General features: G+C 33.9%; 1 protein-coding gene across 8 annotated transcripts in view; it reads right to left on the bottom strand.

Annotated features, from left to right (window-relative positions):
• Positions 1-638: 638 nt before the first annotated feature.
• CSNK1A1 (casein kinase 1 alpha 1) overlaps positions 639-23,259 on the bottom strand; it is a 48,795-nt gene continuing 26,174 nt past the window's right edge. Inside the window, exons 4-12 of one of the 8 annotated variants that reach the window (XR_005211493.1) lie at positions 22,225-22,323; positions 19,670-19,753; positions 15,661-15,800; positions 14,880-14,958; positions 13,824-13,898; positions 11,153-11,259; positions 10,102-10,214; positions 6,185-8,271; positions 639-5,499 (exon numbers count right to left, since the gene is read on the bottom strand). Coding sequence is in view for 3 of the 8 variants with exons in the window: in XM_037802281.1 (XP_037658209.1) it covers positions 6,540-6,592; positions 10,066-10,214; positions 11,153-11,259; positions 13,824-13,898; positions 14,880-14,958; positions 15,661-15,800; positions 19,670-19,753; positions 22,225-22,323 (786 nt within the window). In the remaining 5 variants the exon portion in view is untranslated. Of the gene's footprint in view, positions 5,500-6,183; positions 10,215-11,152; positions 11,260-13,823; positions 13,899-14,879; positions 14,959-15,660; positions 15,801-19,669; positions 19,754-22,224; positions 22,324-23,259 lie in introns of those variants that run through there. The other 7 variants (XR_005211491.1, XR_005211492.1, XR_005211494.1 and 4 more) reach the window with 7 other exon arrangements.

The raw sequence follows: 23,259 nt of genomic DNA on the forward strand, positions 1-23,259 counted from the left end.
GAGAAGGAAATGGAAGTTGTGAGGGGGAAATCCTCCAAAAGCTGCAAGCAATGGTAATGTGACTAAAGCAGAGCCTCACAAAGTGAGCATTCTAAGGGGACAGCACACCTGGGCTACACAAATTATTTACAACACTTCTTTACTACACCACATAAAAACCCATTCACATCTTGTTCACATGGTTATCACTATTTAAAATCTGGCAAAGAGAAAACTAAAATATTGCTACATACCCACTGGGCTCAGAAAGAAGAAATTTGTCCCATGGATTATTTTGGAAAGGGTGACCAGATCACCTGGCATTGGGTCCTGCTGAATTTTCAGGAGCAGAATTGAAAATGTCTAGGCCACCTCTTATTAAAATTCCTATGGCTCACTCTAGGTAAGGGTTACAATAACCTATCCATGACATTTCTGCAAACTTTAGGGAAGACTATTAGCTCACTGGCTCGGGTTCTAAAATCCTTTTGATATTTTTATTATAATGCAATTAAACTTATAGTTATTACAGTAGGCTCTGCTTGAAACATTTAACAGTATTACAGGGACTGGAAGAAATTCTCTTAATTGAAATATTTGTTGATGGAAAACCATAGTAAAAGCAAACCTTGAAAAATTCATTTGCAGGCCACAGAGCATATAAGCACAACCATATGGGAGGAGATAACCAGTCTCTCCCTTCATATATATTCTTTTTTATTTTCTTGTTATACCTTCCCAAAACAGACATTCAACAGTAGTTAGAATGGCCATCTCCCAACATTTAAAAAAGCCACACCCCTCAATGGGTGAACAAAGTAAAGAGTAGTAACCTAGAGTTCAGCTGAGTAAGCCACTGTGGAGACTTAAGTGGTGAGGTCTTCCAATTTCAGAGTGATGTGTCTTCAACTTGTACCATCATTTTAGTGGAAAAACATAATTTAAATTTGGTGAAATGAGATTCATCTCCAGACAGGATTAGTAACAGCATTCACTGAATTTCACATTCTTCTTTTGTGAACTGTGAAGAAAATGAATGGTAGCTAGAAGATCAATGGGATTCCAGCTCCAGCTGCAGATGGAATGACGATATATCAGGACAAACACCTATATTTTGATTTACAAAGCTAACAGCAGTTTTAAATCTGCAACTTAATTACAGAGCAACTACACCACCTTTTCAAATGGCAAAAATACAAAAAAGTTAAGTGTTACAAAAATATTTCAGAAAAAGTGCATAGTCTAAGTGCATAGTAAATAAAAGCACTGAAAAATATCTTGCTAGAGGGAGTTCAGCTTGGAAAAGTTATTACCAATGCTAAACATTTTTATTTTTACACAAACTATACTTAAAAATAGCTTTATGAGACTGATTTCTGGCTAAAAGTATCAAAGGGTTTATTAGTCAAGAAACAAATACCTTAACTGACAAGGGTAAATAGAAAAGAAACAAAGCAGCTGCCTAACCCAAAAGTTCATAATTAAGGTTTCTGCAGTATTATGGTACTAATTACACCCCTTAATGGCAGAATGTTGTAATTAATCATGGAATTAATTATTGCTAAAGTAGTTTTCAAACAATAAAAATTAAAAACTAAACCTGACACAATTCAACCAAGCATGTGTTGATTTACAGTTTCAAGGTTATTGTACAAAATACCCACATTTACACAATAGGCTCCTGGCAGCGTTTTCAGACAAATGTTCTTTTAATTTATTCCGACATGCTATAAATGAATAAATTACACTATTTAAAGAATTATCGCCAGTAAGTTTTTCTTTCTCTTGGGTCAGAGAGAGAAAAAGAAAATGCGCAAATGAGATTGAGAGAGGAAGCCCACACACACAAATAACCTACAGCAGTGGGTGGGGACCAGGGAGGGTCAGCAATCACATGAACCTCACATAGCGTGGTGCTCTCCAAGAGTAAGAGTCAATATGGTTATAGCCATTTCACAAAGATTTTAAAGAAAATGTCCTTTTGTAGTCCAACCCTTTAATGCTTTAATTCTTATTCAAAATCAGTCCAGCTGTTAAGTCAATGGCAGCAGGAGTCACAATACCAAGTCCTGGCAGTTGCAGTACTAAGTATTGGGCCTGCAAGTCATTAAAAAAAGAAAAATGAAAGAATGCCTTTCCCCTTCAGATGATTAAAAAAAAAATTAAAAAGAAATTTAGGAAAAGTTGTAATACTAAATCTAAAATGATTTGCAAAGGATTATTACTTAACAAATGGCTTGAAGTAGTCTATTAAAAAAGTGGGGAGACTTTGATTCCATTATGAGTCAGCAAGGCATTTTTTGTTTAAAAAATCTCCTTACAGAAACAGTTTTTAGTTTTTAATGAACTCGTAAACAAAAAGCTCCCATTTCAAAATAAAAACAAAATCCCAGATCATATAGATGTTTACAGTGATTACATTTATCTAAGCAACATACATACATGGTTCAATTTTAAGATGTTAACTAAATCTCTGTGACAATTTTTTTCTTTTAATACCAAGAACATTACAGAGTTAATGCAGAGTCCTAAGGATAATCTAGTAGTCACTAAGTTTTTCTTAAGTCTTCACTTTAGATGCTGTTATTTCTAGCACAGGTAAGCAGGCAGTCTTTCATATGCTCAAACACTGGAATCTTTGGTTGCTACCATATCAGCTGGCTTGCAAACAAGAAGCCAACCATTTTAAGAATGTTTTAAGTGAACAACTTGCAAACCCCAGGGATGGAAAAACCCTAAGAATGCACAATTGTGAGCATTTACAACCATCACAACTGTGGCTGAAGACTGTTCATGCCGTTCTTCTGAAATGAGATCTCAAAGCAGAATAGTTCAAAATCAAGTTTTAACAAAAGATTGGCATATGCACAATTTCTCCACCAATTTGTGTGTGTCAACCATTTAGTTAACTTTTTCCACTTGAAAAAATGCAATAGAAAACTGGACACCATGTTTCACTATCTCAGTTAATATTCACAATTACAGCGGCTACAACTCAGGATACAGCACCACCAATGCTGCCCAGAGCCAGTTTATACTGAAATTAAGTTCTTTACACCAAGTAAATGGTTGTCCATAACCACTGGCTAGTGTATATATGAACTAAAATTTCTAGATTTGGGGAGAAACAAATGCTGCTCCGATCATCTGCTCTGCTTCTTCTGTCATTCATGCTTAGAAACCTGTTAAAAAATCAAAACAAAGAAAAGTATGTTAAAGTTTCATGCAAAAAATGAAATTCAAAACCTGTACCCCAAACAGAGAAATCAGGTTGAACTGGACCAATAATTACTTTATAAAAGTGGCTCATGCTACTTTTCATCCATTTGAAAATCACTCGCTCAATTTTTTTTTTTAGTTTCCAAAATGTACACACCCTCTTTACCCACACCAAGCAACTCCACCCCCTTTCCTCTAGTCTTGGTAACCTCTGAATATACTCTGTGTCTCTACACTAACTTAACTTTTTAAAACAGAAAACCATGAAGCTATAATGTAAAACTTCTCTATTTCAGATGACTCTAGGTAGGAGTGGTACAAGAAAATTAAAACCTCCCAGTTAGCATACAATTCTCAAGCTAGAGAATTATGGGTAATTCAAATGATCCTCTTTGGTTCACTTCTGTATTTCTAGCACCTAGAACATATGTGTTCAAGTATCTGTAGAAGGAAAGAAAAATAGATTGCTTTGCTTTAACAACTAGAAGTAGAGTTGAGTTTTAATCATATTATGAGCTGGAACTTTTATGCACGTTATTTCTAATACAGATAAGGAATGATACGTTTTTATAAGAAATGTATCAGGGATATTATCACAAACCTTATAAATATATGATTTCTGTACAGCAAACTTAACATTTAAAAATACTATACTTCCATGAGTTGCATTAAAAACGATGCTTGGTTATGTATTTCTCCTACTCAACAATTTGGCTTTACGATTCTACATAAAGGCAAGTGCAAACACAAGAGAAGCCTTCAGGTTTTACTGCTGTGTGCTACCACTATGGACAAAGCGGTAGCACAGGAACAAGAAAATCCCATAACCATCTTCTCTCACCTATAGCTACCCTTTCTTTGAAGCATCAATACCCACCCACCCCCACTTTCCAAGCCCTACAGTCCACCTAATCATAGCTCATTCCAGTGTACTTTGGTCTCTCCTCACAGTTCCGTATCAAAAACCATGTTTTCCCTCAATCGTGAACTGCTCCTATTCTTTCACCAACCAAACAGAAACTGTTGGATTATCTCCTATGGGCTTTGTGGGATAAATAAAATACTTCTATTATTTACTTTTTATGCATGAATGCCTTTGTTTTGTTTTTTTTTACAGATAAGATCAAAAATTTATATACCATATTTTGGTAAATATTCTCACTTGATAACTAGGAGTTTTTTCATTTGAGGACAGAAGCAGTCATCGTCATTCATTTAATGAACATATTGTACCAAGCACTGAGAATAAATATTTGAGTGCTGTACTTCTTTTTCTCTCCATAGTGCCCAACAAGAGAGTAGGTACAGAATAGACCTCTGTTGGCTGAGTACTAAGTTCATAAGAAGCAAATACCAAAAATGAAAGATAATGAAACTTAAAAAAAAAAAAAAAGATAAAACTAAGAATGTACTTTACCACAAGGAATATTTTTTCTTTGATATACATTATTAAATAGAATTAGCAAGAAAAACATAAAAAGAAAAGGCTGTCAAGTCAACTTCAATCAAATTTAAAAATCTGACCATACTTTATAACCTAATTCCAATTTTAAAATACAGGATATTTTCACAGAATATTTTAACAAACTATGGATTAACTAAATGGAAACAACCTTACCCAAGTTCAAGTCCTGCAATTACTCTTGAACACAATAAGAAAAATATTTTCACAAATACTAGAAGTACTGGGTTTTCTATTATCACAGCTTGCAAATACAATTACATTATATCAATTAATGTGATTATTACGTTGAATAAACCAAACAGGGCTTTAAAATGGAAAGCCACTGTCACTGAAACTAAAAAGGAAAGATACATTACACTGTTAGTCAAAGTATTACAAAACTCTTGCGTCTTTAATAATAGGGAAGCTCTATATAAGAATTACGTCTGTTCATCTTTCAATCTGATATTTGAGGAACTGCTAGGTCAATCAATGATTATAAGTGCTCAGGAATTGTTTAATGACTAGCTTAACAATGCTCCTAGTGGAATAGAGCAGTCAAATCCAGATTTAACTCTTTAGATGGGCCAATGGTAGGCTCCTCCACCCAGGGATTATTGTTTCTGCAGTGAATTGTCCTCAAATGTTAATGAAGTTTGTTTAGGAAAAACCTCAATATGAACATTCAGCAGGTATTCAATATTCAATCTTCAAGTACTAAGCATTCTTTTCGCCAGGGTACATTAGTCCTTGGTTTTTATCTTGCAGTTTTGGTGGCGTCTCCTGGCTTCCAAAAGTTCAAAAAAACCATCTTCACTGTAACAACAGTTAAAATATGGGATAAAATCCCTTTGTTCCTAAAAAAGAGGAAAAAATAAAGTCAATAAAGGTTGGAGGATTAATGTGATGATTCAGGAGTTAATAGCTACATTTAAATTTCTTTTCAAATCTGCAAAAGGAAAAAGTTTATTTTTGTATACTGAACCAGGAGATTCTCTCCCCGAATCTGAAAGCTGAAAAGTATTCATCTCCTCCTATTTGTGAATTAACTTCAGATGTCCCTAGCTCAAAGGGATATTTATATAATAGTAAAGCTTGGAAGTTTGAGGTGGGATTTTGAAATTTAGGATTTTTGTCATAGTCCAAAAAAATTTTTAAAGTAATTTTGAACATAATATCCACATTCACTATGTAATGCTGTTTATATTTAATTAACATTTCCTATAATATGTCTATGTGGCTTTTTTTGGTCATCTAGAATCAAGCCTAGAAAATACTGATTCAAATTAGTAGTATATAGTTAAAAGAAAAAAGCCACAAAACCACAGAATCTAAAAAAGGTATTAAGTAGGTTTGATGGAAAAGAAAAAGGAAATAGATTTTATTTTTATCATTACAAATAAATGACGGTTTAAGTATACCAGGTACCTTATTATCCCTGAACTGCATCAAAAATCAAGACTGGTGATGTGAATTATTTTGTCTCCCATATTATAAATTTCATTTTGCTAAGATTTCTGAGATTATTGAATGTCAAAATACCTTTTACAATTGATTCCTTTTCAAACTCGTGGATGGTCTGCATTGTACACCAATGAGTCACAGCAACACTGTACTCTTCAAGGTCTCCTGACTGTTGTGATGTCATCCAGACAATCTGACAAGTTGAAGTTTAACAGGTCCATCACGCCTTGGGGATGTGAGCTCCAGACCACAAGCCATCTCTTGCACTCTTATCTTCTATTACTGTTGAGTTATTTAGCTCTTTTCTACTCAGCTTTATTGTCCACAGTGGAAAAAGATGACAAAAATTCAAGACTGCAGTAGACACGGCTCTCTGGCACTTCTTTGGACTGAGTGTATTCAGAGCAGATCAGTCTTTCCAGATATTTCAATTTCAAGGTCTTCCCCTGTGATTTGGGTTACGTTGCTGAGTGACCAGCCACGTTCCTAGCAGCAATTGGTGAAGCCAGAAAAAGTTAAGCTAGACATAAATGGCAGGTGAAGCCCAGTAAATACTGGGAGGCAATTCAAGGAAGACCATGGACATGGTGGGCTAATGTGATGGGAAAATATTTCTAACCTCTCTTGAATGCCAACAATTTGACATCCACTATATCATTATGATAAAACTACATTTAGTTATCTATGGCTGGGATAATGAAAAGATGAGTTACGATGATGAGAGCAGAGAAAAACAGAATTATCCCTGCCCCCACTCTCTTCCGTAAAGAAAGTGATGATCCTAATTGGATTCTGAATGATGTCCTAAAAATATTTCCTTCTCCTTGACCAATTTTTAAATGTCTTCAAAACTACCTTTCTGATAATCACATATTTGAGGAAAAGGGAATAGAATAGATACACAAGTGTGCCAGATGTGAACCTTCTATTCATCTCAAGCATAAATAAAAACAATAGCTATACTTTTGTGGTACTACAGCACTGAAAAACTAATACAGCTAATATAGTTCATGATGGGCATTAGGATGTTTCTTAGTCCTTTAATGGGCTTTGGAATGGATTATTTGAAAACACCTAAAGAAAAGAAATCAGGACAGAAGTTTGCCTATTACATATTATGCCCATGGTAGCAGAATAAACCAGAATCTAAAGAGCCTTTGGAAATTTATTAGTGAATTGCTAAAACATCTTATAGTTGTGTTCCTCAGAGGAAACATTACATATACATTTTTCAAAATATTCATATAAAATAATTAGCGAATGCCACCATTTGAGTGTTCAAGGAATGAATATTCTTACAATATAAAGACCTACATGGCATCAAAGATTCATTTATGAAATGGGATTCCCTGACGTGCAAACCTCAAAGAATAACTCTGCAAAGAACAAATGCATTTTAAAAAGCACCTTTAAAAAATTTTAACTAGAAAAATGTGATATGGTGTTTTCATCATCACTGAAAGTACTTCTTGTGATCAATGAATCATTTAGCTACATGAGCTCTTCCTTAAAATAATCTACTGCAGCTGACTCTAAAAGAGTACGCTTTCAAACACCCTTATATTTAACAATTGGAATCACGAATAACGCAGGGTGATCACTTTCAACCTCCAGAATTTCTGGGAGAATCCTTCAGGGATGACCCAGATGACGGTGTGAGGGTAGAGATTAGGAGAATAGGCTCCCTCGTGCTTATTTCATGCCACCTTCATTTCTGCTATACTTTCATGGCTTTATCCATAAGTGGTGTCACATAAGACCTGTTTTGAGCACTTTGAGCACTAAGTTCTGCACCCAAAATGATATGGATACTTTCAAGAAGTCAAAGAGCAAAAATAACCCTTTTGTTTGTATTCTGGGGAGTGGAGCATTCTAGGAACAAGTGATATTTTGCTTGGAGTCAAAATATATTTCCTGGAAATACATCTCTGAAAGTAGTCAGTCGATAATATGTGAAAACCAAACTTTTCAAAATCTTGCAAGTACATATGTATGTAAGAATTTGTTTAACCACTGTGTTTAACAATGCTATGAAATCTCTGATTTTAAGTTGCTTTTATGAAAAATAGTTACAATACAAAAGAAGGATTAAACTTAAGTTTAATTACAATTTTTTTTCAAGGAAACATACTAACTCAGTGGATCCAACTTCTCATCTTTAAGACCTGGATAAGGCAGGACAAAAATTCTACTGGTTTATTGAGTAAAAAAACACACAGTAAACTAACAATGAAACTAGATCAGAATAAGGTAATTCTTTCTGAAGGCTGCTGAATGCCTGAAGTGAAATGCTCTAGGTCAGATGAGATTTCAATCTAATTTTAGTTCTAAAAACGGCAACTCATGATGATCCCATTATCCCAGCTAGCTTTAAGCAAAAACTGGTTTCATTTTTTAAGGAAAAGCAACCACAATATAGGTGCCAAGTGTAGCCAACTCTCAGTGGTACACTTTTACTTGGTCTTACTTACCCAGTAGGACCATTTTTCAGTAACACTCGACACCAACCTCTTTGAGAATTTCTTGACATTAAGATTACTTATACAATGATTAAAACACTCAAAAGGGGCAAGTAATTCCCAACTGAAATGTAGAGGCAGAGCACTGAGCAAGCATTAGTGTTTGCAATCCTGAGCTTAAATTAAACTTCATCATCTAAGAACCTCTACACTATATAAACCTTCAATTTTGAAACCTTCCCCAGTACAGAAACAAGAAAGGGAAGTATCTCAACTTTATTCCTAACAGATGAGCTGCTGGGATGAGGATGACATCAGCTAATTATACTTTTAGAAAAGTATCCTTAAACAACAATTTATTTTTAAATTACAAAACTGTTTAAATAAACAGTAAAAATATGGACCAGAGAGATTAATCTATAAAGGCCAAGTTCAGACTAGCGCAGTCATTCAGAAATTAAATTATCAGAAACGAAAATCCAAACCTTACCTGCCCACCACTTACACAAAGTAGGCAGGTATTGAGAGGTAAGGGAAAAGAAAAGCAAGCCAACAAACAAAAAACGTGAAACACAGGAGTGGAACTGTATGGCAACAGTGCTAAGAAATGGAACTGTGCCAAACAGTTCTACTCTTTAATAAAACTAAGAACAGCAGGGAAAAGTTGAAAGGAAGTAAGAGTAGCAGTTTGATGGCATTTGCCCCAGGTATCTTCAATTGGCAAGGCCTAACTGCAGATTTCAACTCCACATTGGACCCTTAGAGCCTGAGTATGTGCAAAATTAAAAAAAAAAAATCCAAAGCCACATGGAAATGAACTGTTTTAAAATTAAGAACATATGCACTTAAAGAGCAATTAAAAGATTTTTATCTTGTGACCAGGAAAGAGACGTCAAGCTTTCCAGTTATCTGAGCATTGAAGAGGGAAACTGAGATGCTCTACAAATGAAAAGATAGACACTTTGGGGAAAATGCCAGATTCACCTCTTACAATTAAATCAAGTTCACAATTTTCTATCTTAAATGCTAAAGCATTAACATGCAGAAAATTCATAACAATGTTAGTCTGAAGGAAATACACCATGGCTAACCAGATTCGTTATTAAAAATCAACAAGTGTTAGGTCTAGGATTTTGGATTAATTGATTTTACTATATTCCCAACACCAAATGTTTCTTTTGGAAAAGGGTTAATGAATGAGTAAAAAAGATGCAGTTGTTAAAAATGACCCAAAATCCCAAGAGAAATGATATAATATATACACACATATATATGTATATACAAATACATATACATATATATATATGAACAAGGACATTTGGGCTTAAAGTTAGTAGTCAAATTTTCCAAGGACGTCTTTTTAAAAAAAAAAACAGAGCCAAATTTTTTAATACATTTTAAAACCACCTCCTTGATCTAACACTGTTAGAAACGAATGAATTACCCAATTTTGTGTTCAATTTTTAACCCTGTAACGTCACTTGGTTCTTGGCTACTAACCTTTCATGTTACTCTTGGTTTTGTCAGTTTGCTTGCCTGTGGGGGTTTGGGCCTGCTGACCCTGCCCACTGGAAGAGGCTGCCTGCTGTGCTGCTTTCTGCTTTAACATTGTCCAATCAAATGTGTAGTCATATTGGTGATTCAGGGTCCTGAAAATATAAAATTATGTATGTTAATCCTTTAATGATAAAATCTAGTTAAGCACCCCAACTCAATTTTCAAGACATTGAGGGCAATTCTTCAGGAAATGGTTATTTTTCTCTTAAGTATGGCAGCTTTGAACAGATTTCCCTCTCTGTAGATGAGCTGATTTTTTTTTAAACTGTTCATTGAAATGATTCCACTTCTTACACTTCACAAGTTAGGGAAAATGATACCACCACTCTGATCTGCTGTACTTGATTGAATAAATCCTTCAACCTTTCAAAAGCTAACTCTAAGCTTTGAAAGGATACAAAGAGTAGGCATGTAAATGCAGTATGGAAAACAAAATACCAAGTCACTGATATTCATACTTCCTAAACACAACTTAAGAGTATGTAGGGAACTAGAAGTCTGTGAGGGAGATGTCTGTGCTGGTACTTGGGGGAGTTTATTCCAGGGCTAAAGGATCACCCCTAACTCTTATTCTCTTCTAACTAAGAGTACGAGGCATATGTATTCACTTTTTCCCCTTGTTCAGCACCAATTCTGGGTTGGCTGAGCCTAGGGAACCCTGGTTTGCACCTGCCTCCATGACTGCCTGACATTTCAGTTGCTTTTTAAATTTGGTATAGAAATAAGATTCTGCATTGATGTTCACTTACAACTATAATAAAATTGTAATTTTTGTGGAAAAATTAGATTTTACTTTGCCTCTCCACCCCAAACTAAAATAATTGTAAGCACTGTACTACAAATTCAAAAATACCAAATTAGCCCCAAAGAATGAACCTTTTCTTAAAAATTTTGTTCAAATTGGCTAGACCTGCTTTTCTTTAATTTGCTATTTCTCAGAGCAGATATGTTAGACATACTAAACCAACTTCCCTCACTGGAGTTTATTATGTCTTAAAAAACAAACAAACAAACAAAAAAAAACACTAACCTGAAAAGAATGCGGAACAGCTGCCTCAGATACATGTAATCCGGGGCTTCCTCAAAGCGCAGCCCACGACAATAGTTTAAGTACATAGCAAATTCTGCAGGAAACCCCTACAGATTCAAGAGTTAAAACACAAAGTGGAAAAAAAGAAAACTTCTTTTACAACAATAGGAAAATAAATGTATTTAAATACAAGCAAAACCATGTTCAAAGTTCTCAAAGATACATTAAAGCATATAAACATTTTTAAGACTCGAGATAAATTATCAAAAGGATTTCACCAACAGCAATGTAGAAATACAAAATATTAAAACACAATACAATTCCCAAAATCTCCTAATATACATGTAAATGGGGACTGAGGAATGGAAGGCAAAGAAAGAATCTTCTTCCCACAATCGTCTGATCTACAGACTTACCAGAGATGTCCTTACAATTTTTGAGAAATTTCTCGTAGCCAGAACCGTCAAAGCTGTATAGAATGGCTACATCTGAAACAAATTTTTTTATTGATTGCACTTATGTAAACAGATTTAATGTTTGCAAAGTGCTTTTAGCATTCTATTCTTTGGGGTGGTCACACAACATTAATATACATACATATATATACACATACATTATATGGTACATTTTTTTCTTTAAATTCTAACCAGACTTCAAAAAAAACATTTTTATACATTCATGGTCTGTGTTAATTTTAAGCTGGCATTTATCAAATGGAGTTAACAAAAAATGGTTTTCATCACATTTTCTGCTACCTTATGAAAAGGCAAAACTTTAACCAAAGGAAACTACTAATATTATAGGAGTTACAGATACGAAGAAGCATCACTGGTTTTGTAAGAACAATGAGACTTCCAAAAAATGACATCATCACTTTATAATAATATTTCATACTTCTATGTTCACTCTACCCTGAATGAATTACTTCATTATCATATGGCCTGAATGTGGCTAATACAGAATGACAGACATTGTCACCAATTTTTAGATCAAAGTTAACAGGAAACTCACACACAGAAAATGTATGAAATCCTCCCTTCTTCCTCCTGTAAAAATGGCTGACTTTTCCAGTAAGCCAAACGAATCTTTCTCTTGAATATAGATAATGCTGTACAGAAATGATATTTTGCCTCCCTAAGCACAGTCTTTAAAAAAAGTTATGTGAATTGACAATAACGTAAATATTTTATTATTAGTCTAAAATGTATTTCATAATTTAAAACAAACCCTGAAGAGGCTCAGAAAAGATCACAGACCCTGTACTCCATTCCCTCCTTTCTTACAGATATACAGAAAAGGGAAAAGCAAATTTAGGGATGGGGAGACACACAAAGACAACTTTACTTCCCCACTTACACAAAGTACTATTTTGAGTCACACTGATTTCTCCCTTCTATCATTCCATTATTTAACTGCATATTGTTTTCAAATTATTTGAAATAGGTATTACAATTCTTGTCTCAAAGAAGAACATATGAAAGTTGGGAAGAAGCAATGATTATCCATCATGAGACATACACCTCTCCTTTCTAAGTGCACTTGCCTTCTGTTAAAGTTTGCGATTTTAATTATACAGAATTAAAGAGAAATGAGACTCAAATTGTCTTGTATATTTTTTGGTTGTTGGACAATTGCTATTTTGGATTGATACGATCTGCTGCCTTTGTTTCATTATTCCTTGATGTACCAAACACCAAAATCTTTTCTTTTCCAGCGCCAGTTAGGAGTAAGAGTATTTTTCAATTTTTCTCATAATCTGGTGAGGTTCTACTGGAAAAGTTTGTCTACCCTGCTTATTTTCCTCCACTTTTTAACCGATCAGAGAGCTCAAGTAAACCAGAAACACAATAAAAACACTTATTTAAAATGACCCATATCTTCAAGCCATTCCTAAAGGTATACAGAATCATCAAAAAGTAAACTATTAAGCAGCAAGTTCTCATATACTCCCCCCTTCACATATACATAGTTTCCTCTCATTATTAACAACTTGCATTAGTGTAATTAGTGTACATTTATTACAACTGATGAACTAATATTGATATATTAGTACCTAAAGTCTACAGTTTTCATTAGGGTTCACTCTGTGCATGAGGTTCTAAAAGTTTTGACAAATGCATAATGGCATGTATCCACCATTACATTACCATATAGAATTAGTTTCACTGGCCCAAAACACCCCATGTTCCCCCTATTCATCCCTTCCTTTTTAGGTTCCCTTCTCTATACTTTCTGTGAATCTCAAACAGCTCTAAAATTATTAAATTGCACCTACTGCAAACTATGGACTACAGTTAACAGTAATACTTGAATATTCTTTCACCAACAGTAACAAATGTATCATACCAATGCTGAAAGTCAATAATAATGGGAGATAAAGGGTATGGGGGATTTTTGTTTGTTTGTTTTTTTTGGAGTAATGAAAATGTTCCAAGATTGATTGTGGTGATGAATGCACAACTGTGATGATACTGCAAACCACTGATGGTACACTTTGAATGGACTGTATAATATGTGACTATCTCAATAAAATGGCTTAAAAATTAAGAAAAAAAAAAGTTTAAAAAGGTAAACAGTTTTCTAAATAGGATGTTTAAGTTCCAGGGTTAGCAAGTAAAATGTTTTTGCTCTTGAATCATTTCTTTAAAAACTACTCATCATGCATACTTACTTTACACAAAACTTCAACAGGAGTGGACATCTTCTTTTCACTAATCTTTTCATACTTTTGTTTCTTTGTTGCAGCCTGTGGAAAAGAAGAATCAAATCATAAAGACATACTCATTACCAATGAGAAGAACCTTAGTAGTTTAACACACTACAGTATAAACACATACTTGAGATTCAAAGGAAATCTTAACCCAGAATAAAATGCACCTATCATTAAATGCCATTAAAAATTGGAGTTAATTGTAGAGGTTAAACAAAAATGTGTATTTATACATTATGTTTATACATAATAGCTATCGATAATGTATAAATATCAATATTGGATAATGCTACCTACACAAGAACTGAGCAATCTGTCTGGCTCACAGACAATAAATACAAGCAGATGTTTTCCCTTTAAAGGATCAATGAAGTACCAAAATAGTTATTAAATTCTAGGATATAGGGACATATCATTAACATGCAAACACAAAAGTTAAAGTGAAATAGAAACAAAATAACAGGATAAATGCATAAACAATGTAGCTAGTATTCCTGGATAAACAAGTTCTACTGTACATAATAAAAGTATACAGTTCAACATGCTTGCAACTGTATGAAATATAACCAGTTCTCCAAAGAGCAGAGGGAACACATAACCATTCCGCCCCATGGCAAAGAAACGGAGGGTCGTGACAGAACTGAGAAGGTATGTGGTGACTTCAGAGATAGTGAAAAAATGTACTGTTTCTTGAGTGAGCAAATACATCTACATGAAAAAGTGTCCACTTTTCTTATCTCATATTAACTCCCATTCAGATACATCTAGTGGTTACCAATAGACACTAGCTTATTGTTTCAAAGGAAACTGCTCTTTGGCTGTGACTCAGAGTACCTACTAACTCGGTTCTTAACTAAATGATCAAGTTTTATTCATCCAATAAAAAGCAAAAGTACATTAATTCAAACTCAGGAAATATCAGGTTTGGAAGGGCCTTTAAAGGTCATCTTGTCCAATATATACTTTTATTCTTTAAAAACAAAACCAAAAAACATGTAATGTGAGTCTGCGATTTACCTTTAGTCCTTGCCATGGCAGGCTGGTTCTATTAAAATACATCAAAACATATCCTAATGACTCCATGTCATCTCGGCGACTAGGAAAAAGAAGATAATTTATGAGCTGAAACTTTTAAGAGGAAACATGAAAGCCACCCAGATACCCAAGGAGAAAGTTTCCCAAATGAGGAAGAGAGATTCAGTTTCAAAATGCCTTATGCAGGAAGGTTGATGGCTTTTCTAATTTAAAAAGTTCATAATGCATTCCTTTTAAACAAAATTTTCTCATGGAACCCAAAAGTATAAAATTAACAAAGCCCTACAGTTTAATTTTTACTGTAAACTAGATACAATTAACGTATATATTTATTTAAATTGGCGAGAGTAGAGGGGCAGAACATGGGCCTCCTATAACATTTTCCTTGCAAAAATAACTAACAGTTCCCCAAAACTCAACTTGCATTACTCAAAAATATAAAAAGCCCAAGATCAGCATTAAGAAAGTATGTACTGTCATCAACTGAAAAGTCAAGGTAGAACTGCATTTATGTTTCTAACTTTCTATCACACAACACATTTTTTCTCAAGAGACAACCTTCAACAAAGAAAACGAAAGATCTCCCATTTAATTACCTTCCCTGTACTGCCTAAAGAAGCAGATAAAAGGATTAATAAGCATCCTTCAAATCCTCAGCCAAGAGACATCCTTAGACACTGTAAGAAACTAACTAAAATATTTCAAAAACCCATTATTGGCTTCTGCTATGGATTTGATAGGCACATTCAATTTTCAAACTCACCTCTGTTCAATACCAAGATGTGCATTGATGCTAGCATATCGGGCAGTGCCAGTGAGATTTTTATCTTCTCTGTAGGGTATGTGTTGCCTTGTCCTGTTGTCTCTGTACTTTTTGGCCAAACCAAAGTCAATAAGGAATAACTTTAAAAGAGAAATAAAGAGACATTAGGTTTCCAACTCTGTTCATTAAACTGCTTATTAAAAAGCATCTATTCTACTTATTCAAATATCAAAATAAGATATCAGAAGTGTAACAGATAAGGAACAGACTTAAACACTTCAATAAGTTTTTATACCAAGTTCAAATAAGTTCAATAAGTTCAATATACCAAGTTAAAAAAATAACAAGTGGTTTATCCTGACATTTGCACAATTTCACAGGTCTAGTTCCTTATACACTCAGGAATGTACCTTCATGAAAGCAGGGGAGAAATGTATACATGTTGATAGTAGAGCTGGTAAGTGTGCAGGTTTGCCATAATGAAATCTGATATCCTGTTACCTACTACTGGTAAACAAGAATGAAATTTCAAAAACTAAACATACCCTATTTGGAACTCTTCCTTCTCACAAAAGCCAGTTTTGCCAACAGAATGCTCAGTGTCTAAAATAAGACAACCCTGCCAGTTTGTATCGCCAAAGACAGCAAGATTTTAAAAAAAACAAAAACAAAAAAATAACCATTTCTTAAAGAAGCATGCATTCAATGCATTCTACTACTTTGCACTGATGTTACGTACGTGATTAGGTTAAACTTCTGGAAAACATATGGAGGTGATCAAGGTGCCTTCACTCAGCAGTTTAAATGAGCTAACTAAAAAGCAAACTAGTATTTTAGAACAAAGTAATGCTTAGCGTACCATCTCAATTATATGGTACTATGGGAATAAGATACTCATTTAATAACAAAGGTAATTTTTCTAGGTAATTCAAGTTTACTGCTCAAGATTAACATAAAAAACTACTCAATTAAAAAAAAAAACTTGCCAAAATAGTCTCATATTCACCTACCATTTATAGTAAAATAATCTTTAAAGTTCTAGCCTTTATTATAAAAAAACCTATTATACTGTGCTTTAATAAAGTTATATTTCCAAAGTTATTGAGGTGGGCAGGACTATATGCTCTTAATACAGCCCTAGACTGTTGTTCTTTTCTAGTTATGCCTAAATTTTAGTTCTTCTTTCCATTAGGCTGACATATGGTCCCTTCTGCCATAGTTTATAATCTGTAGCATGCTGGGAAACCTGACCATCTAACCTGTGAGGGTTTGAGCCAAAAAACAAATAAGTAAAGCAAGTTAATTGATTTAGGTTAGAAAGTTCTGACCAAGCACCTCTCTCAGGAGGATGAGTACTAAACACCTTTTCACTCAGACACTGCAACCCATTCTCAGTTATACTTCGGGTGGTAAAGACACTTGGAGTCCAACCATCTGTCACCATGTCAACATGAGATACTTATTTTCACTTGCTCTACTTACTATATAAAAGAATGAAGATTAAATTCTTAGTAAAATGTAAATGGATAATGAAAGTTCTCAAGTAATAAGATTAAATGTATTACCTAAGCAATAAAATTATAGTAGAATATGGGAAAGTTAGTGTTAGCCACTGAAGAGAAAGAAAGCTCACTCCCCAGTTTCTCTTGGTAAGAAAACTGACTCAAAACTGACCAAGCACACAAACATTAAAAAAATGAGTCAAATACACTTCTGTTAAAACATAAATTATGATTTAAGTTTTATGATTCATCTAGAGAAGAAAACATGGGGAGAAAAAAAATCACAAACTAACATCAAGCTTTAAAATATGTGGATTTTGAAGGACCAAATAATCACTGCATAGAATTTAATCTAGGATATATTCTGGGACTGCTTCCTTTAGTACTTCAATGTGGAGGACAAATCTGGTATTTCATCATGTCTAAATCTACATATCTATTAGCTCTATTTGAGACTCAATAACCAGATACTTTCCCACAACTAAAAGAATGATTTATTTAAAAAACTCCATGTTCACTAGGGAGTTCTTTCCTTGCAGAACTCTTGAGGAAATCTGATTAAGAAAACCAAAAAAATAAACACTAGCTTCCTACACATCTCAATCATTAATATCAAAACAAAAATAAAGTAAATCAATCTTAAATTTTCTCCTTTTCTTTTAAATCATTACCTTCTGATATTTATCAAGCTTCTTTAGCAGCTCTCTGTTCTGAATTTAAGAACTAATAAAAACATAAAGTGGAAATATACATGAAACCATGTGATACCAAACACCTGTAAATATGTAAAGGCCGAACCAAATGAGGAAAAATCAATATCCAGCAAGTCATGAGACAATGTATTTTTATAGCCTTGCATATGACAAGAGAAAGTCAAATTCCTTGGTTGGTCAAGTTGCTTTTTTGTGGTTTTTTACTAATTACATGTTCTAAGTAAAATTTATGCCTATATTAAAGAATGTAGCCTATTCTTCAAATGCAGATGAAAACACTATTGCTGATTTTACTTTTTAGTACTGCAGCAATTTTTTTCTCACCCAGGGTCACATTCCCCTGCCCTTCCAAAATGTTCCCAAAGGTTATTTTTCCTGACATTCATCTAACCTGTATGTAGAACATAACCAATTTACTTGTATTTTGTATATCTGTATATTATAAATTGTTATAAACAATCTACACTGATTTCATGTGAATTGTTAAATAATTATGATACGAAATAAAAGTAGTTTGTGAATGAATGGATGGATAAGTAGAAATGAGGCAACAGAGCTTTTAAAAAATTATATTGCTTTGTTATGTACCTAATTGCCACCCCCTCTCCCCAACCACTATCTGGTCACCACATTCTAGGTACTACTTTGCTTGTGAATAAAAATAAATTTTTTAAAAAAAAATTTTACTGTAAATTTCTGAAACCATTTTTACAGCAGAATATGGTGATTCCTGAAATAATGCCGGGCAGTATGGAAAAGGATTAAATGATTACCCAGAAGATACATGTAAATACATTCTATCATCAAATTTAATTTTTCTTTTTGATTACTCATGCCAATACCTTCTCAGTGTTTACTAAACAAAATTGAATAATTAGATTCATTAGTTCAGGAGGGTCACTACATACCAAATTTTGTGATTAATAAAACAAAAACCACCACATTTTGTCTTTTTTCCCCTTGTGTTAAAACTCATACAGAGATAAAAAGGCAATTTAACTTCTTCAAAAGTAAAAACTGAAAATCTGAAGAGCTTTCCTTACATTGTCTTTGAATATTTAAAAAATTATTGGGGTGTTTAGTTTATCTAGCCTGCCTGAAACTAAATCATCAGGTTATACATTCATTTAATTTATTTTAAGCATTACCAATGGCAAGCTACCATTTAGTTTGATGAGTACTTCAATTATATTATTTGTATATTGTTAAGAATGTGATGTCTTCTAGTTCCAAAGCATATAATGCTCTTTAAGTAACCATTTGGTTGAAGTTGAGAAAATTCACAGACTGAGATAAATCAATTCTGAAAATACTAGATCTAAAATCTGATCTACACTTACCTGAAGTTCATTAGGGAAGGGGAAGTGAAGTGAGGCAGAATACATTCATTATACAGCACCAATGCAACTCAACTTAGATATATTCCATGCATTAAGTTCTGCAACTCCAAATACATTTTTTAAACTAAACAGTCTATATCTCAAATTTACCATTAGATAAAGAATTTCAATACTAGACCACAATATTTCCTTATGTGCATGTTAGAGATTTAAATATAATCCTATTTTTATCTAGGTTGTCTCTAAACTTAAGTTTTAAGCAAAAGCCACAAAGAAACATCTTAGTAATGTTACATGTTTGCCAAGTATGTCTGAATAATGCCAACGTAAGAGGTGCTTGAGCAAGATCTACATTCTCCAGAATTAAAACAAAACAAAAATAAAATAAAACAATTAAAAAAAAGAAAAGCACATGAATTTGGGATTGAGGTTGGAATAGGAGACAGTTTCAGACCTGGTTTAATCCTGAGAAAGATGGGTCCTGAGAAGTACTAACAGTCATGCTTCTTTTCCTCTTCCCCACTGGAGATTCTAAACACTAAACAGACAATAGAGGGTGGCAGTGCATCAAACAGTATTGCTTACATTGCAACAATGGCCGGCGCAGACAGGCAACACCGAGGCATTAGAGAAAGAACAGGGTAGCCAAATGCCATCCTTCTTCCACCAAGCACTGGAGCTTCTCAGTTTTCCAAATACAAATCACATGCTCAAGAATATTTGAATTCTGGAGAACTCAATTTTTTAATGCCACTATATTGTGTCACTGCCTGAAACAGGGATAGCAATGGTGACATTTGGCTCTTATTTGGCTCTTAGATTTTTTTAATCAAAAATGGGGAATTTGGATCTGCACTCTTTGGTACCACAAGCTGCCCTTCCCCCAAAAAAGACTGTTCAGGGCGGGGGGGAAATCTTCAGTAAGGAAGAGGTAGAAGGCATTTAGTCACCTTAAAATTTATTTTCATAAGCATGCAGGGCTGATTACTGGAAGAGATAAGCAAATTCACTAAGATTGGAGTGGCTACTCCTAAATATCAAATTCAGAACAATTTTCCAAATAAGAAATTTGACTTTAAAAATCGACCTCAAAAGTTCCCCAAAACTATGTTTTTTTCCATGAATAAAAACTACTGGAACAAGTTGACTATAGCATCCAATCTCATACAACTGGCATTTTTCAAACTACAGTACAGAAAACACTAAAAACCAACTACATAAACAAAACGCTAATCTAAAATGTTCAAGAGAGCAACATTTAGTATTTAGTACTGTACTCTAGTAAAACACTCTGTTTCTACTCTAGGTTCTCTCTGAAACTGTATCAGCAAGCAGTTCCACAATCTTCTTTTTAACAGCTGTAAAGAGGAGATAAGGAGTCTAAAAAGTTTTTCACCACCAGGAAATTTGAATTTTTTAATACAACTATGTGATTAATAAGCTATTCTTTAAAAAAAGCAATGAGTTATAGCCTAGGCTATTATTTAATTTTAAGGCAAAAACCATATACTGTAATCTCAACCCAAAATGGCCATGCAGAACACGGACCACAGAAAGATAATGGGTCTTTGAGGTGTAAGAAAAGGGGAAGGAGAGGGCTAGGAAATGGCCAAAAGAAGACAGTCAGAAACTGACAAAATTGCCTCAAAAATTAAGACTAGTAATTTTTTTTCTACTGAACTGCCAGACTTTGCTATAACAAAGAGCCTGGATGCTTCAAAGAAGAGAAGCTATATAGTGTTTACAAAAAAAACGGGGGGGGGGGGGGGATATGCAATTTGTGAATGACAAAATGTAGATTTAAATACCTTTCAGAATTTAAGGCTCAGCTTCAACCAAAAAAAAAAAAAAAAAAGGAAAAAAGAAAGTAAATTTCCTAAAACTTGGTCAGACCAACATTTATATCTCACACATTAACAAATAACACCAGTTGTAATGGTAACAACTCCAAGTTGGCATTCATACAGGCAAACAAAGGTAAACATTTATAGCTAGACCTAACAACATCAAACATTCCCTCAAAGTTTAATGAACAAAAATGGGAATTTTCTTTCCAAAACAAAACTAAACAAAAAACACAAAATTATATTTTTAAAAAAACCAACCCACCCACCGAGTTGTCCTGAAGTTGAGAATTTCTATCAGATCATCAGATCATAACATGCTTAGTGCACTGCCAATGCTGCCTGTCTGCCCGAGCTCAACATTAAATCAATAAAGCAATTCACTCAATAAAACTAATCATTGAAGAAAAAATTGACACAATTAGTTTCTAACTGCAATCATGCGTCACTAGATAAAACCCCATCACCCCATAAATTCAACCATTCTCAGAAACCCAATGAACACTAGTTTTGTTGTATGAACATTCATTTCATTTGTCTGCCATGTTCCTTTCAAAAAGAAAAAGGGTGGTGGGTAGGGGGAGAGACCACCCAACTTGGCACCCAAGTAAGAAACTGTCAACTCTACATTTGAAGCAGGCTAGAACAAAAGTTATCCTTTTGAATACACAAATCCAAGGAATGAAGAATTCTCATTACCAACCATGCTCAGTCAGCAAATATTAATGCCATGGTGACAGATAGGTCAGTGGTTCCCACCCTGGCACAAGCACATATATTATGCAAAACCCACACTTCAGAGCCAGAGGTTAAAATCTGATTTTTAGCATTCAAGAGAAAAAGTATATTGGGATTTTTACTATTTGAGTGAATGAAAAATAAATACAATTGTTCAATAATTATAGACAATTACATTTCATTTTGAAGCCCTGGGAATTTTATATTTCCATTTAAAGCTGGCTAACCTTGGTAAGTTAGAGAGAATTCATTCAAATTTCTAAGTTAACAGAGTTAGCCAATTATCTTTCCAGCAAAATCTTTTAAAGCAATTATCAATAGCAAATTCTATTTACTATGGCTTTTTAAAGATTGAAAGTTTACCAAAGCAATTCTTGGAGATATTATTCTCTTTATTGTTGTTTCATGCAAAAAGCATTTGACTAACCTTATTACAGTGACGCCCAATACCCATTAGGAAGTTATCTGGTTTAATGTCTCTGTGTATAAAATTCTTTGTATGCACATATTCAATTCTACTGATCATCTGGAAAAAAAAGGAGGAGGATAATTGAGTTAAATATTTGGGTTAAGTGATAAAAGAAAGCAACGTATTATTTCTCAATGCAAACTTGGCTCAATCACTTCATAAAAGACCAGAGATATATTTCAATAATTTTATTTCAAGTTCACAAAAACAGTGCTAGAAAAAATTAAATAGAAAGAGTAACCATAACCAGGCTCTCCACTTATCTGTAAACTAACAGTTTCATTTATTACAACAAATTATTTAAAGCAAAGGCTAAACCATCACTTTCCACCCCCAATCCTATGCTCCCCCCGAGGTAATCTGTTAAACAGCCAAGTACAGCTAAATCATCACTTTCTACCCCCAGTCCTATGCCCCTTGAGGTAACCTGTGTTAAAACAGCCAGGAATTACCCAGACCTATTTCCATGCTCAAGTGAACACATATGGACACACTCTTGAACAGACTGGTAGATACAGGAAGCATATAACTTTTATATAAATGGGGAATATACACATTCTGGAGTTTCCTTTCTTGCATGCTCTTTGGAACCTTCCATGTTTTTCCATGCTTATATAATCATTTAAAAATTGAATATTAAACATGCCATTCTAACAAGACTTTTTCTTAATCATATTCTTGGATATAATACCAAGTTACATGGTGTAGCTCTAGTATTCTTTTAATGCTACAAATAGTTTATGGTATAGATATAGCACGAATTTTTTTTCCCCAACCATTCCCCCAATTCATAGTAGTCTCATAATTTCCAATTTTTTCACCATTACAAATAATGCTATTTATACACTTAAGATATATATCCTCATCTACTGGTGCTTTTATTACTGTGAGCTATAAATCCCATGAAATTATGAGGAGTTGCTGGGTTGAAGGTTACATATATATATTTTTCATTTTGATACATGTTGCCAGACTGCCTTTAAAAACGGGCAA

Source organism: Choloepus didactylus, chromosome 13, assembly GCF_015220235.1.
Source record: "Choloepus didactylus isolate mChoDid1 chromosome 13, mChoDid1.pri, whole genome shotgun sequence".
NCBI classification, from domain to species: Eukaryota; Metazoa; Chordata; class Mammalia; order Pilosa; family Megalonychidae; genus Choloepus; species Choloepus didactylus.